Genomic DNA, 14069 nt, shown 5'->3' with positions numbered 1-14069 from the left:
TTTCTAAAGGCAAAAGTACGCATTAGTAGGAAAAACAGCTCAATGACACAATACACAGTACATAGACAAGTGAAGTGTTCAATAATTTTGAGATGCTTTTCTGGTGCTTAAGGACTTATATGGATGTTAATGCTATGGGAAAGACATCGGCCCACAACTAACCATCCTTAAGTGTTCAGGTGACCAAAATGAGCAGTTGAGCTGATCCCATTCAGGTGACGATCCCTCTACTGACATGACCACCGATCCTCAATGTTCAGTATGTCTTTGTTGACATGTCTGATGCATGAGGTGTCATCACCCCCACAGGTGCAGAGGGAGCACCCCCCAAAAAGACTCAGTCTTGATGTCCTCAGGTCACATGTGAACGCAGCTGCCACTCCATCTTCACGTGCAGCACAGTCAACTGCCCACCATGATGGGCTCCACCGTAAGAATGTCCGTTCGACCCGTCCCCGACAGTGACAACGACTGCGGAGCGGAACTCTTCTTCAGGCTCGGACGGGAGGGGCAGGGTGCTCCCCCCGCCTTCCTCTCGGGCCAGGCAGCGCGGTGATGCCCATTCTGACTGCTAGGAGGCAGCAGGCTCTGTCGCTGCTGCTGCCGCTCCTGCGACGAGGCATCAACAGCGGCGGCCACCCGCTTCCTCCAGGGACACACGGCCAGCAGGCGCTTGAGCTCGGCCCTGAAGCTGTGGTTGAGCCAGCAGTAGATGAAGGGGTTGTAGCAGGTGCTGCTCATGGCCAGCCAGTGGAAGGAGAAGTAGAGGATGTTGTTGGAGCGGATGGCGCGGCTGGAGAGCAGCAGCACGTAGCAGTTGAGCGGGAACCAGCAGACGGCAAACACCACTACCACCGCCATCAGCATCTTGATGGTGCGCTTGCGCTTGCGTCGCTGCAGGAAGTACTGCTCGCTTGTCACGTCGCCGATGGCATTCGGGCGCCACAGGCGTCGAGCCACGCCCAGGTAGGCACCGCTGATGATGAGGAGGGGCAGCACGTAGAGCAGGACAAAGGTGGCCAGGTCCAGATACTGCCAGAAGATGTCCGAGGGTTCCGGAAAGTCAGGCACACAGAGGCAGCGGACTATTTCTTTACTGGTAGTGATTTGAGCGAAAAGTAGGATGGCAGCAACGGGAGCAACATTGTGTTGGAGAGAGAGAGAGAGAGACAGAGAGAGAGAGAGAACAGGATAAATTACATAACTTTACAAAGTGGAAAAGGAAGTCATTGCGGTCTGTGAAAGCACTGCACAAAGCCTATAACACTGAAAGGACATAGTATGGTGATGTGTGCTTACCTGTATACAAATGTAAAAAGCTTCTGATAAATGGCATGCGGTAAAGAGAAGGAGCCACCCATCAGCCATATTACTGCAATGTAGATGAACCCTCGAAGAGTGGAAATCCTTGGTCTCAAAGGGTGCAAAATTACCTGCAGCAAAAGATTGACCAAAACAATTTAGCTGGAATGATCAGCCTGCAAATGTGTAGACTTCATTGACTGATTGATTTGAAAAGCAAATTTATTCACATTTGCATTGAAATGTAAAAAAAAAATTGGACACATATAAATACAAACATGTGCTAAACGATACGAATGAGGCTAATTCAATTCGGAGCTTTTACATACAGTATCTTTGAGATTTAACTTGACACGCATTTTCAGCACCAGTGGGGTGGACAGCGCCCTAGGCTTAAACCGGTTGCCAAATAGAATCAATATGCTTGAAAGCAAAGCACACGAGTTTGCTTATCTAATCAGTTCCCGAAGGAAAAAAATGTATGAGATTAATCACCACAAGGATGGCCATAAGCAAGTAGGAGTATAAAAGTATCCCAGTACAGGGATATAAAAGTACCCATGTGTGCCGTAGAGAATAAAGCTATTTCTTGGCCGATTTTTTAATCATCATTCATTATTTTACGCTGCATCAGATTAAGCTGTAGTTCTGCTGCCAATGCATCTGTGATGCTGTTCAGTCACACACCTGTAATGCTGTTTTTGTCAGTGTTGAAGGTGCGTTATCAATGTAAAGCCACTAAGAAATGTCAGCGTAGAGATGGTAACCAAATGAAATTAGCAGTTTATACCCACCTGACGTCTGTCCAGAGCTATAGCCGTGAGGGTGAGAGTGGACACGTGCAGGGAGCAGTACTGCACGAAGCGACTGATATGACACATGCCCTTTCCGAATACCCAGGTGCTGATGACAAAACGAACCTGGAACAGGCAGGGGACTGTTTACAGAAATACAAAAAACAGGCAAAGACACAAACAGATTCTGCAATTCCTTCATTAATCCATCCATCCGTTCATTCATTCTTACTTCACTAAGGTGATTCATACTTACTAAGGTGAATGGAGTGTTCAGCAAGGTGATAAGAATGTCCGCTATGGCCAGGTTGGCAATAAATAAACTCGTGACAGAGCGCGTTTGTTTATTCTTCATTACCACGTGGCAAACTAGGGAATTCCCGAAGAGCGATATGACAATAATAAAAGAATAAGCGATGATCAACAAAACTTTCGTAGTGGGATTTTGAGACTCAGCGAAATATTTTTTCTTGCCTAGCAAAGTCTGCCAGTCAGCAAGGGCATTCTCATCCAAAGTGTAAATCGACCTGTTCAAAGAAAATTGAAGAATTTCATCTGTCTCCGTTGAGTTCCGCGCGAAAGACTCCATCTTTTCGAGACGGTTAATAAAAACCACCAAAGCTATCCACACGCTCAAGATCCTCATAGGCTACTGCTACTCTACTCGGCAGTAGGACCTTATGGCAGAGGTGCGGTTCCTGACAACGCAAGAACCTACAGTACGCACGAGAGCGCCCCGATTCTCCGTTGGTTATATGAACTGCAGAAACTGCAGTTGACAGGCAGATTGTTGCGATTCATTCTCCTCTTAAACTTTCCCCCACCCCTCACAGCCGTGATCATGGCAAAGTAATCAAAATTTAAATTGTCATATTTGACGACAAATGGGAATGCAGACAGATTATGTTTTATATAATCTTTTAAACCTGATCAGGTGTTAAAAATTAACACATTTATATGATTTGTATAGCCTACGTGTCATTATACATTTTGTTTACAACAATATTCACAGTTCTGTGATTTGCAGCAAAATATCTCTATGTACAGTATGTCATGTATTCAATGCACAATAGGTAAACATCTTTAAAATGATTAATTAAATAAAGATACTGGTGATATATTGACACTGATCAAAATTGGAAATTGAAACAAAGTGAAACTGTCATAGACAGTCAAAGAAATGGGCAGAGCCACTCCATAGTACTTGAATGAAGATAAGTGAAATCAATTTGAACCAATTCCATGTTGGGCACTGATTGAAATGCAGCCTCAAGCTCAAGCCGAGCAGAGTGGCACACAGCAGTTATTGTGTTTCTTACATTTTGGTTCAACTAAAGCACTCATCTCCGGATGCTTGTTGACAGCCATATGAACGAACAGGAAACTGGTTTGTCGACCTCAAGCAAGCTAGTGCACAGCGCCCATGAGGTAATCCATCAGCCTCAGACCCTTTCATACAGTAGATGGTACGCTGCAGTTTGAAACTGCAGTTCACTTGACCCTGCCCTCATTTTTCATGGCTTGAACTGAGGTACAGTATTTAGGATGCAATTGGAGGCAGCTGTGTGCATAACTAAAAATAAACAGAGGTAGCTTTCCTATTTGTTCCAAAGAGTCTTTCAACACAAGAGTTATTATTATATTATTATGACCGCCGCTAGCGAAGCGGTCATATAGGGATTGTCAATTTTCTTTTTTCCCCCCGTCATCTACTTCCTGAATTTTTGGTCAACGATACCCGGGACACCGAAACACCGGGGCACATGAAATTTGGTGGGTATGTAGCCCCACTAGACTTTTACGGGAAAATTTAGTTTGAACCGTGAACCTGAACCGTGGCACTGAGGATGAAGAATTTTTTATGGTATGTTGGTCTCAAGGTCCCTCATCAACCTGGTCCATAATCACTCATTTGTGATTTGCACCCCCACCCCCCCGGTAAAAAATAAAAATGCAATATCATTCTGCTTTAATCGCCCCTATCTTCAGTTAAGATGTTCAGAACTGCACCAAATTTTATGTGTATGATTAACCTGGCATTCTCTGGGGGTATGCCAAGTTTCGTAGAATTTCATCCAAAAATTTAAGTTATGTGTACATTTAGTGACTGTACACTCATTGGCCTGTAGATGGCGGTGCACACATATACACACGCACACACACACAGGCACGCACATAATATCGGTATCGGCAATTAGAACGGCCAATAGACCTCTCCGGAATAAGTCCTGCCTCCGAAGCAGCCATGTCTACCCAACTTCCGGGCGTCGAATGTCTATGGGAAATAACATGGCGTTTCGAAATATCATACCTGTCAAACATCTGTAGGTGGCGAAGTAGAAAAAAATGGTGGACCGATTGGCCTACACACTTCTGCCATCTAGTTGGATTTTTTGATTGCCGGTGCCGTTAAAGTAGAAATATATCAGTAAGAAGCACTAAGCTAACGCATGCTTCAGATGCCGTGACTCCCCCAGTCAAGGTTGCATAGCAACGGCAATGTTTCATAGTTTGTCTTCACCGAAATGGAGTTTGTGGCACCAGAGCCTGGCTACAGAGGTGGCACTAACCCTGTGTGAAATCATCATGTTTGATAGGTTGTTAATACATTCTGAAAATGTTACTGTTCTGATCAAGGTCATGCAAAATAAAGCTATCGACTCAATACTACTCTGCCTCTGATTCCTAGTCTGCCTATCATTATCTGTTTTTCGTGTTTTTCTCGTCATGTCTTTAGTGTCTTTGTCGGCGATTTCTTTCTTTTTCAAATATCTCAATAACAGCCAACAAACTCGCACAGTCAAACCAAAGTTAAGTCGTGTTAAAAAGAGGCTGAACCTTGCAAACGATTTTTTTTTTTAGACCACTGAAATCAAGCATGAATCACAAGTGAAAATGACCATCAAGTTAGGTTGTGACTGGTTGTGAGCAAGATCTAACGCCCTCTTCCGCCCGCATACATCGGAACTAGCTCCCGGTTAGCATTAATAATCATTTACTACTTTAACGGCACCGACAATCAAAAAATCCAGTGGAAACTAGATGGCAAAAGTATGTAGGCCAATCGGCCCACCAGCTTTTTCTACTTTGCCACCTACAGAGTTTGCATGGAACTGACAGTTTTTATGTTTTTGTTTATTAATAAATAAATACATAAATAAATAAATAATAAATAATAAACATTATGCTGATACCTTCTGCTTTCCCCAAATACAATGTAGCCTACAGGTGTAAGTGACCTTTCATCAATCCAGTTGCAATGGATGAACTGTGATGAACTGCCCTACTTGTGATTGTTTAGAGATTTTAAAGGTTTTATAACAATGCTACAACTTTTTTGGCTATTCTACAATCTATTCACCTTTGCAGCGCTAGTAGGCTACTTTCTGTGCAGCTGCACACATACACACAGGCATGCCAAACAAGCATACACAAAAGAGTGGGGGATGGAGTAAAAGTTGGAGACAAATTGATTGGTGTGATTTATTTTCGTGGAACAGATGTACAGGACTGAGCGGCGGTCATATTTTGTAGCGCTATGCGGTACATCTAGTTAGAATAATAATAATAATAATTCTTAGGCTAGCCAGTCAAGATATTATTTCCAGTGTGTGTGTGTGGGGGGGGGGGGGGACTGGAGACTGATACTCTTGAGGCACAAATGCATGATGCCATGAATGGATACAAATGGATACAAAGTTTACATGATGTTTAATTCAAGAAAACATACACATACATTACAAGTTACACCACTTCCAAACCAAAGACCAGGGTGATTTGGCCCATCTTCAACTCTTGTCAAATCAAGCCAGTCAACATGGGTTATAGTTTTTCCAGGTTGTGGCAATTCAGTTAGACCCAAGATCAAAACCCCAAAGAGAAGCAACAATTTAGTTTGACCCCATGTTTGGACCCTTGTCAAACCCACCTTGAGAATTGGATCAAAAAGCTGGGTCAGGGAACATGGGTTGAGTTATAAACTCAACCCAGACTGAACCTTGTTCAAAGTTATGGTATGAAAGGATATTGAAATGAGCATGGTTAAGTGATATATGATATGATGTAATGTAATGTGATGGCCTGTTAATACACCAGAAAGTCTTGAAATTATTGAAATCATGCATAGGATTCTGTGACACATGGCCCTATGATAAACAATAATTCTGCCCCCCAACGCCCCCCCCCCCCTCATAATATATAGTTTTATTGGGAGGGGGGGGGGGGGCTCTCTGGGAGACCCCTGTAGTGGTGCCTGTTGGTGGGAAGAAACTAAAATATGCTTGTGGGAGAAATTGTGGGAGACAATGCAAGCACTGGAGAGCTGGGGAGATCAGAGGCTTTGTTGCTCAATCACTGGTGGCTTCTGTAGGATTGCTTCTTGAGGAGTCTCTCAAATGAGCTATAAAGGATTAGCCAGAAATGCTAAAATAACTCTTGCAAGTGGTTATGGCTGAGGTGTCTACAGACTAAATAGAAGCCTGTTGATTTAACCCTTATTACCGAACAATGTCTGTCCTCACAAGATGCTCTGGAGGTTGGCTGGCTGTCAGGCAGGCATTCTTTTGAAGATGTCAGATGATGTTGTGCCAGTAATACAAAGGATGAGTCATTATGTCTAATTACTAGTTTGTGTGATGTGCTGCTCTGGAAAATATCCTCCCAAAATCACAAGGGAGTTTAACATAAACAGTATAACTGTATAGCGGACACAGTTTTCTGTGAATATCTCGAGAACCGTAGGGCCTAGGAGGACCACCTTTTTTGTATGTTGGTCTTCAAGGGCCATGTCAACCCATCCCATAACCATTCATTTCATGTATAGCGACACCTAGTTAAAAATGGAAAAGCAAAAATTAGGTGTTGTAATCACAATATCTCTGGCTGACATGGTCAAAACTGCACAAAATTGAAAGTGTAGGATCATTATGACACCCTCTGAATGCATGCCAAGTTTCGTGGACTTCTGTTCATGGGGGGCCATACAATAAATTAAGTTATGTGTACATTTAGTGACTGTACACCAACAGTTTTCTGTTAATATATCTTGAGAACCGTAGGGCCTGGACGAACAATTTTTTGTGTATGTTTGCCTCCAGGATCCAGTAACAAAGAGGGTCCGCACACTTGCTCTCGTTTATTTTCTTTTATTTGACTTCAATCCCCATACACATGACGTTTCGAGCCCTTCGGCTCTTCATCAGACTTGAACAGATAAAAGACCATCACCATTTTAAATAGGTCATAGGTCACCTGACCCGTATGTACCGGAGTGCACAATACCCAATAGTGAACACATTTAGAAAATTACATTTGTATAACAGCAAAATATAAAAAAACATCCTCTATATCAAGTCTCTGTAGAAAAATATATCTGTAGAAAAATATATAGCTATATAGAAAGATAGAAAAATAGAAAAATATATATACTTGACATACAGTTTTAACAGGGACCTACATAGCATACAATCATCTAGACAGATGCACTAACAAGATGTATAATTAGCTAGAAAGTGATCTTATCAAGTCTTACAGGGGTTTCTTTTTATCATATACATAAGCAGAACGTTGCACAAACTCCAAATGAAAGGATGATCTCTAGACCTTAGACATTATAGTACCAGTATTACAGGCTATGACATGTCTTTCTCACATCTCTCAGAAATATCAACATCAACATTAACCGTACTTAATTCCACAACAGAATTACAATTAGTATCTCAAATTATCACAAGTATGGTCTTATATTGAACTCTTCATTAAGTCCCCTAGGGGTGAGTGTATCCAGTGTGAAAATCCACCATAATTCCCGTTTAAGGAGCAAGTTGTCCATATCCCCACCTCTTCTTGGGCATTTCACAGCTTCTATACCAATGTATCTTGATGAAGCCACATTATGCTTGGCCTCTTTAAAGTGTATAGCAACTGGGCTTTTTTTGTCCTGGTTACGGATGGTACTGGCTGATTTATCAAACGAGTGCTTTCTCGTTCGTCCTCCGCAAACTACAGGTGTTTCGGTAGAGAGCCATTGAATAAGCGATGCCAAGCAATTTCTTTAACACTATTTGTGACATTCAGCAAATATCTCCTCATTTAATGTAGGTTCCTGCGGACAATAGGCCTACGTTCTACTCTACGTGCAGTTGTCCTCCATCTCAGTTGCATCAGTTTTCTAATTTTGAAGGTTCTAAAACATTATTATGCTTCACTGAATTCTTCTCGTTTTCTTTCATTTGTCCAGCTAACTTTTCCATTGAAACTAGCCATTTATGATGGATAACACACTCGACATTCTGAAATGTCCTGCACGATCAAGGCCAAATTAAGTTATCACGCAGCCACTGTGTCAGCAGCATGAGTGCTGACAGTGACGGTGCGTTTCTGATGTCAGATTATTATGTAGGCTAGCCTACTAGACTGTTCTCACGTTGCAGCGCTTTACTTATATGAAGTAGCATTAATCAATATGAGGGGCAGAGGGGGATAAAAATAATTTAGCAGAGGTAGGATATTATAGGTGGTTCCTTGATTTGCTTTATTTACGTATACATAAAGACACACACACATGCAGACACGTAAGACACGTAAACACACACACACTACACATGCACATACACATACATGCACACACACGACACGCACAAACACGCACATGCACACAAACACATAAACACACATACACACACACACACCATCATACACATGCAGCCACACATACAAAAACACCTACATACAGTACACACACACACACAGACACACACACACAAACACACACACAAAAAAACTAACTTACATGCAGGCACACACACTCAATAAACACACACAGAAGCACACATATACACAAAATACACAACCACACACTCTGCACACACTCAATTACAAACACAAAAAAAGGAACAAAGTAGGAAATTGACAATTTGACAAGAGTGACTTATTTTTGTGGAAAAAATGTGCTGGACTGGGCGGCAGTCATATTTTGTACCGCTCTGCCGCTCCGTACATCTAGTTATTATTATTATTATTATTATTATTATTATTATTATTATTATTATTATCATTTAATTCATCAGCTTTAGACTCCATGGAAATAACCAAAATGGACTATAGAATAGAATGGAGCAGAATGGAAGAGACTCCTGGGCTGTTAGAGAAGAATACTGTAATGCAGAGGGCATTGTTTATTTGTTCCTGCTCTAAATGCATTCTTCTTTGCACAATAAGTCTTTGCATTTTCTGTTTAGAACTTGTTTAGAGGAGCGTGCTGTTTGTTACGTCAGTCCTACTCTATGAATAACTGAGGCGCTTAAAGATGAAGAATTATATGAAGGATACATGGCATGCACCGTCAACCCACCTAACTGCAACAACACTGCAAATATGGATGGATTGTGGATTTTTTCTAATGTTTTCTCATGTTTTGCAAGTAACAGCATGCTGTATTTCCCCAGACCACAGAAATGTATTACATTTAAAAATGACAATATGCACCAGGTATCTTACGAGTGTGTTTTGCTTCTCCTTCCATTCTCCGCATGATCCCACTGTTTCTCTCTCTCTGTGTTTCTCTCTCTCCTTTCCTCTGTGCTTTACCTGTATCTTTTGTAAAAAATATTAAAGTATATGTTTACCTTCATATAGAGAGAGAGAGAAAGAGAAAGAGAGAGAGAGAGAGAGAGAGAGAGAGAGAGAGGGATGGGGTGGGGAATTAACCACTGGACAAAATCACACCTGGGACCCCATGGGTACTGAGACTCAATTGTGGTACAGTGTCTCTTGTGCCATAGCTCCCCATTGACAGAGTTTTAATTCTCCATGAAAAGCAAACGTATGGCAAAATAAACAGTCTGTCAATCTGAGGGACATTTCAGAAAAGAGAAAATGCATTTGTACAATTTTACTAAAACTTGTGTTTGAGTTTTTAGAGTTTCTCCAGATTCTAACTCATTTCAGTTATCCAACATAATTACAGTTTTTCTCAATTGTTTACACACATTTTCTGAAAACATGCCTCATACTCTCAGAACTCTACACACAAATCAAAAAACACACACACAATGGGCAAAACCCCTCAATTCTGCAAAATGAACATTTACAATCAAAAGCTGCAGCAAACAATACAGCATCTCTCGCACTGGTAAAAAAACATGTGCCCACCACACCCACACCCACCAGGTGCATACAGGCCTCCTCCTACTTCCAACCTATATTCACCTTTACCTGTGCCCACTACTGCCCTCAGGTGTCTAAACCAAATATTGTAGTAACTAACCAAAAATAAAGACTAAACATATAAATCAAAACAAATAACAAGCAAAAGAATATCACCAAAATTACTAATGTGAGCAAAATCATAATAAACAAATTAGCTAACAAATTTACCACTACTGAAAGCAAACTAATTTCAGCGCCGCCTGTACTTCCTGCGGAAACTCAGGCGAGCAAGTGCTCCACCAGCCATCATGACCACATTCTACCGAGGCACCATTGAGAGCATCCTCTCCAGCTGTATCGCTGTGTGGGGCGGAAGCTGCACTGAATACAACAGGAAAGCCCTGCAGCGCATAGTGAACACAGCTGGAAGGATTATTGGTGCTTCTCTCCCCTCCCTGAAGGACATTTACACCTCCCACCTCACCCGCAAGGCGACCAAAATTGTGAGTGATGCAAGTCACCCCGCTCACAATTTGTTTGATCTACTGCCCTCTGGGAAGAGGTACAGAAGCCTGCGCTCCCGCACCACCAGACTCACCAACAGCTTCATACACCAGGCTGTAGGGATCCTGAACTCTCTCCCCCCTCTCCCCCCTCCACCCTCAGCTACATAACATCCTGGACTTTTAGACCCAAAATGGCTGCCTTGCACTACTCCACTTGTACACTTGCACACTTGCAACTTGTTGTTGTTGTCCTGTTGTCCTGAACACTTCTGAACACACTTCTGCTGCTCTTACATAACTTGCACCACTATGCCACTTGCATACTTAGGTCAAACAAAACTACCTCAGCCATTTATTGGCCTGACTTTTGCACTATTATATTGACTGTCTACTGTATGCACAATTGCACAATTTCTACCAAATTTTGCTGCTCTTATTTCTTCATTGTATGTGCCTTCTTATTTTTACTTTTTATATTGTTTACTTGAATGTTATGTTTGTCTGTGGACCTAATTGGTAAAATATGTCTTGTCTCCACCGTGGGATAGTAGGAAATGCAATTTCGATCTCTTTGTATGTCTTGACATGTGAAGAAATTGACAATAAAGCAGACTGACTTTGACTTTGACTTTAATATAGCTCCAACACATTATATAAATAGTCATTTATAAGAACCAGTTGAGTTCAGTGTTACACTTACATAAGTGTGTTGTAAAATATTTGAGAATATTGTTTTTATACTCGGAACACACAAATGCACAGTAACAAATATATTTTATTTTCCCCCACAAAACAATGTACACAGAGTACATCCCAACCAACACAAAGTTGCACATACAGTACAGTGGTCTACATACAAAACAACAGAAAAATTTACTGTATACAGTTAGAGTAAAAAAAAACTATGCTGCAACCTCTCTTCTGTTTCGGTCTGGCCACAGCACCTCATCCACATCACACTACTAAAGCTCTGATTACTGATTGTAAAACTGTGTGACAGGTGTTTGCCCATGTGATGAGTCAGTGTGCATAGTAGGGCAATTAACTTTAGGGGCCCTATCATGAAAGTCAAAAGCGCATCGTCACTCGTCAAAAGCTTATTCAAATTTAGTAGGATGTCCAGTCCACATTGGGAGGGTTTTCGTATTTCGTGTTCCTAGGTTTTTTACAGTAAGCATTCAGAAAAAAGTAACATTCAACAGCGCATTTGAAGGAGGCTGCTTGCGAGACCGTACAGAATAGTCATTCCACTGCTTTAATAAAACCTAGCATAGCCTTCACGCATTTGCACTCTATTATTTGAACTCATTGGCAAAGTGAAACTAACTTCTCCATGATGTCAGTCAACGACAAGACAGTTATATGCAGTTACTTTCACTATGGGTTACCAACGAAAACATAGGCTGGAAAGTTGGAGTTGCTTATCTCGTGACAGTGCGTCTTCAGCTGTGCTCCATACGTGTCTCTCGCCTCTCCCATATCACTTTTAACCGCCATTACCAGTTTGCCAATGATGGTGAATAACTACTCATCATGAGATGTACAGTATTTCGTAATATCTTTATTCTAATTATGTTTCCCATTGTAATCATGCAATTTGTAATGTTTTGCATGGACGTGCGCTGGTGTGCATTCATGGATGATAGAAGGATGGTGCGTTGTGCACCCGCCAATATGACTGTTGACAATGCGCTCTTAAAATAACATATAAACAACTCGCCATAGACTTCTGACCAGGTGTACAATAGCGAGCGATTTTAGACAATGCGCTAAGCCACTCCCTAAGTTGTTAATTGCCACACCCCTGGGCGCATTGTTTAAAAAATAAACGTGCAAAATAAGGAATTAAACTTAGCACCGGGTGGAAAACGAGTTTTACGCCATCCGCCAGGGTGCAAAATACAGCCCTAGAATTTGAATGGCAGTGTGTTCCTTGTGAAAATAAGAGATCTTCTTCGTGAAAATTGTGCCAAATGCAGTGAATTGTGGGTAGTGTTTTGAAAAAAGTGTGCTTTAGAACTGTAATTTGAGTGTAAAGCAGAAATTGTGCTTGTAGTTTAGCAGAATTGGTTCAGGGGGTTGGTGCACGAGTTACATGTTATTTTCTACCTAACACACAAAAATCTAACAGGAAGTAACTTGATTTTGTTTTTCAAACACAACCCATCAAAATGCCACACTAAATCACCAGTGCTTCACTCTCTCTCTTCACATGTGTAAACACTCATTACTTTACTGAACACCATCCAATCATCAGTGGTGGAATGTAACGAAGTACAAATACTTCGTTACTGTACTTAAGTAAATTTTCCACGTATTTGTACTTTACTTAAGTAGAATTTATAGTGCATAGCCTACTTTTGACTTTTACTTCGTTACATTTTACAGCAATTCTCTCTGACAAACACGTTTGTTTTACCAGGCGGCGGGGTTGCTACCAAAGATTCTGGAGCGCTACGTGCCCAGCTTCTAAATCTTTAAAACATAAGCTTCTAATCTAGACCAGGCAAAGCGTGAGCTTGTAGCCATCTGCATTCGGTAGGCTATATTCACCAGACCCATGGCTACACTGGACATGCAACTGTGTTCTGTGCCTTTCTCTGTCTGTTATCTGAAGCGTTAGGGCCTCCTCTGCGATGAGATTGCTATCCGCGGATCAGCGAAGTTACAGGCTATGTCCATGCTTCTGTCACACGTCTGATCATTTGCGGCACAAATGAATGGTAGACTATTATAGAACCGCTGGCCGAAAAAAACGTAGCATTTTCCAGATTAGGAAATATTTCTTAAGTGTGTGTGATCAAATAAAGAGGCATAGCCTACAATTGGGGGGTAGAAATGTGAGCGCTCATTCAATGTCTATGTGCGTCTGCGCAAGTGAAACTGAATCTAATCATAACACCTTTCTCAGCAACTTTTCTGTTCAATCAGCAGAATTGGCATTACGATCCATCCGACGTTTCCCTTGTCTACCCCGTTAAACTTCAGGCTCTCGTGTTTTGCTGAATGATATTTTACTCAGCAGATCACCCTAGTAGATAACCAGAATTACAGTCTCTAGAATTTTAGGTCAGAATGTAAACTGGGCCACAGCTGGTAGCACAATTGCATTAGCTTAAATCTAGTCGAGTATAACCTAAAACTAGCTTAATTAAAATGCCACAGCCCATACTAATCTTTCTTTTAGAATATAGATATTAAGAGAATAAATCATTATGCAAATACTTTTACTTTTAATACTTAAAGTACATTTAAAAGCAGGTACTTTTTACTTTTACTTAAGTAGGGTTGTCATTGTGATACTTTTACTTTTACTAAA

General features: G+C 41.4%; 1 protein-coding gene across 1 annotated transcript; it reads right to left on the bottom strand.

The window, feature by feature from the left end:
* Positions 1-402: 402 nt before the first annotated feature.
* LOC121709744 (probable G-protein coupled receptor 83) lies at positions 403-2685 on the bottom strand. The gene is made up of 4 exons (XM_042093350.1): positions 2353-2685; positions 2097-2222; positions 1300-1433; positions 403-1096 (listed from the first exon to the last, which is right to left on the bottom strand). The coding sequence occupies exons 1-4, from the start codon at positions 2683-2685 to the stop codon at positions 403-405; spliced, it is 1287 nt and encodes a 428-aa protein (XP_041949284.1).
* Positions 2686-14069: the final 11384 nt, after the last annotated feature.

This window comes from Alosa sapidissima, chromosome 5 (genome assembly GCF_018492685.1).
Source record: "Alosa sapidissima isolate fAloSap1 chromosome 5, fAloSap1.pri, whole genome shotgun sequence".
NCBI lineage: Eukaryota > Metazoa > Chordata > Actinopteri > Clupeiformes > Clupeidae > Alosa > Alosa sapidissima.
This window is presented reverse-complemented; position numbering and strand designations above follow the sequence as displayed.

Bases quoted from the DNA above. Each gene is read 5' to 3' on its own strand.
- LOC121709744 (XM_042093350.1), bottom strand. From the start codon at position 2,685: ATGGAGTCTTTCGCGCGGAACTCAACGGAGACAGATGAAATTCTTCAA. The intron at 1,434-2,096 runs GTGGGTATAAAC...CTTTTGCTGCAG, and splicing joins TAGCTCTGGACAGACGTCAG to GTAATTTTGCACCCTTTGAG. The intron at 1,097-1,299 runs GTAAGCACACAT...AATCACTACCAG, and splicing joins CTTTTTACATTTGTATACAG to TAAAGAAATAGTCCGCTGCC.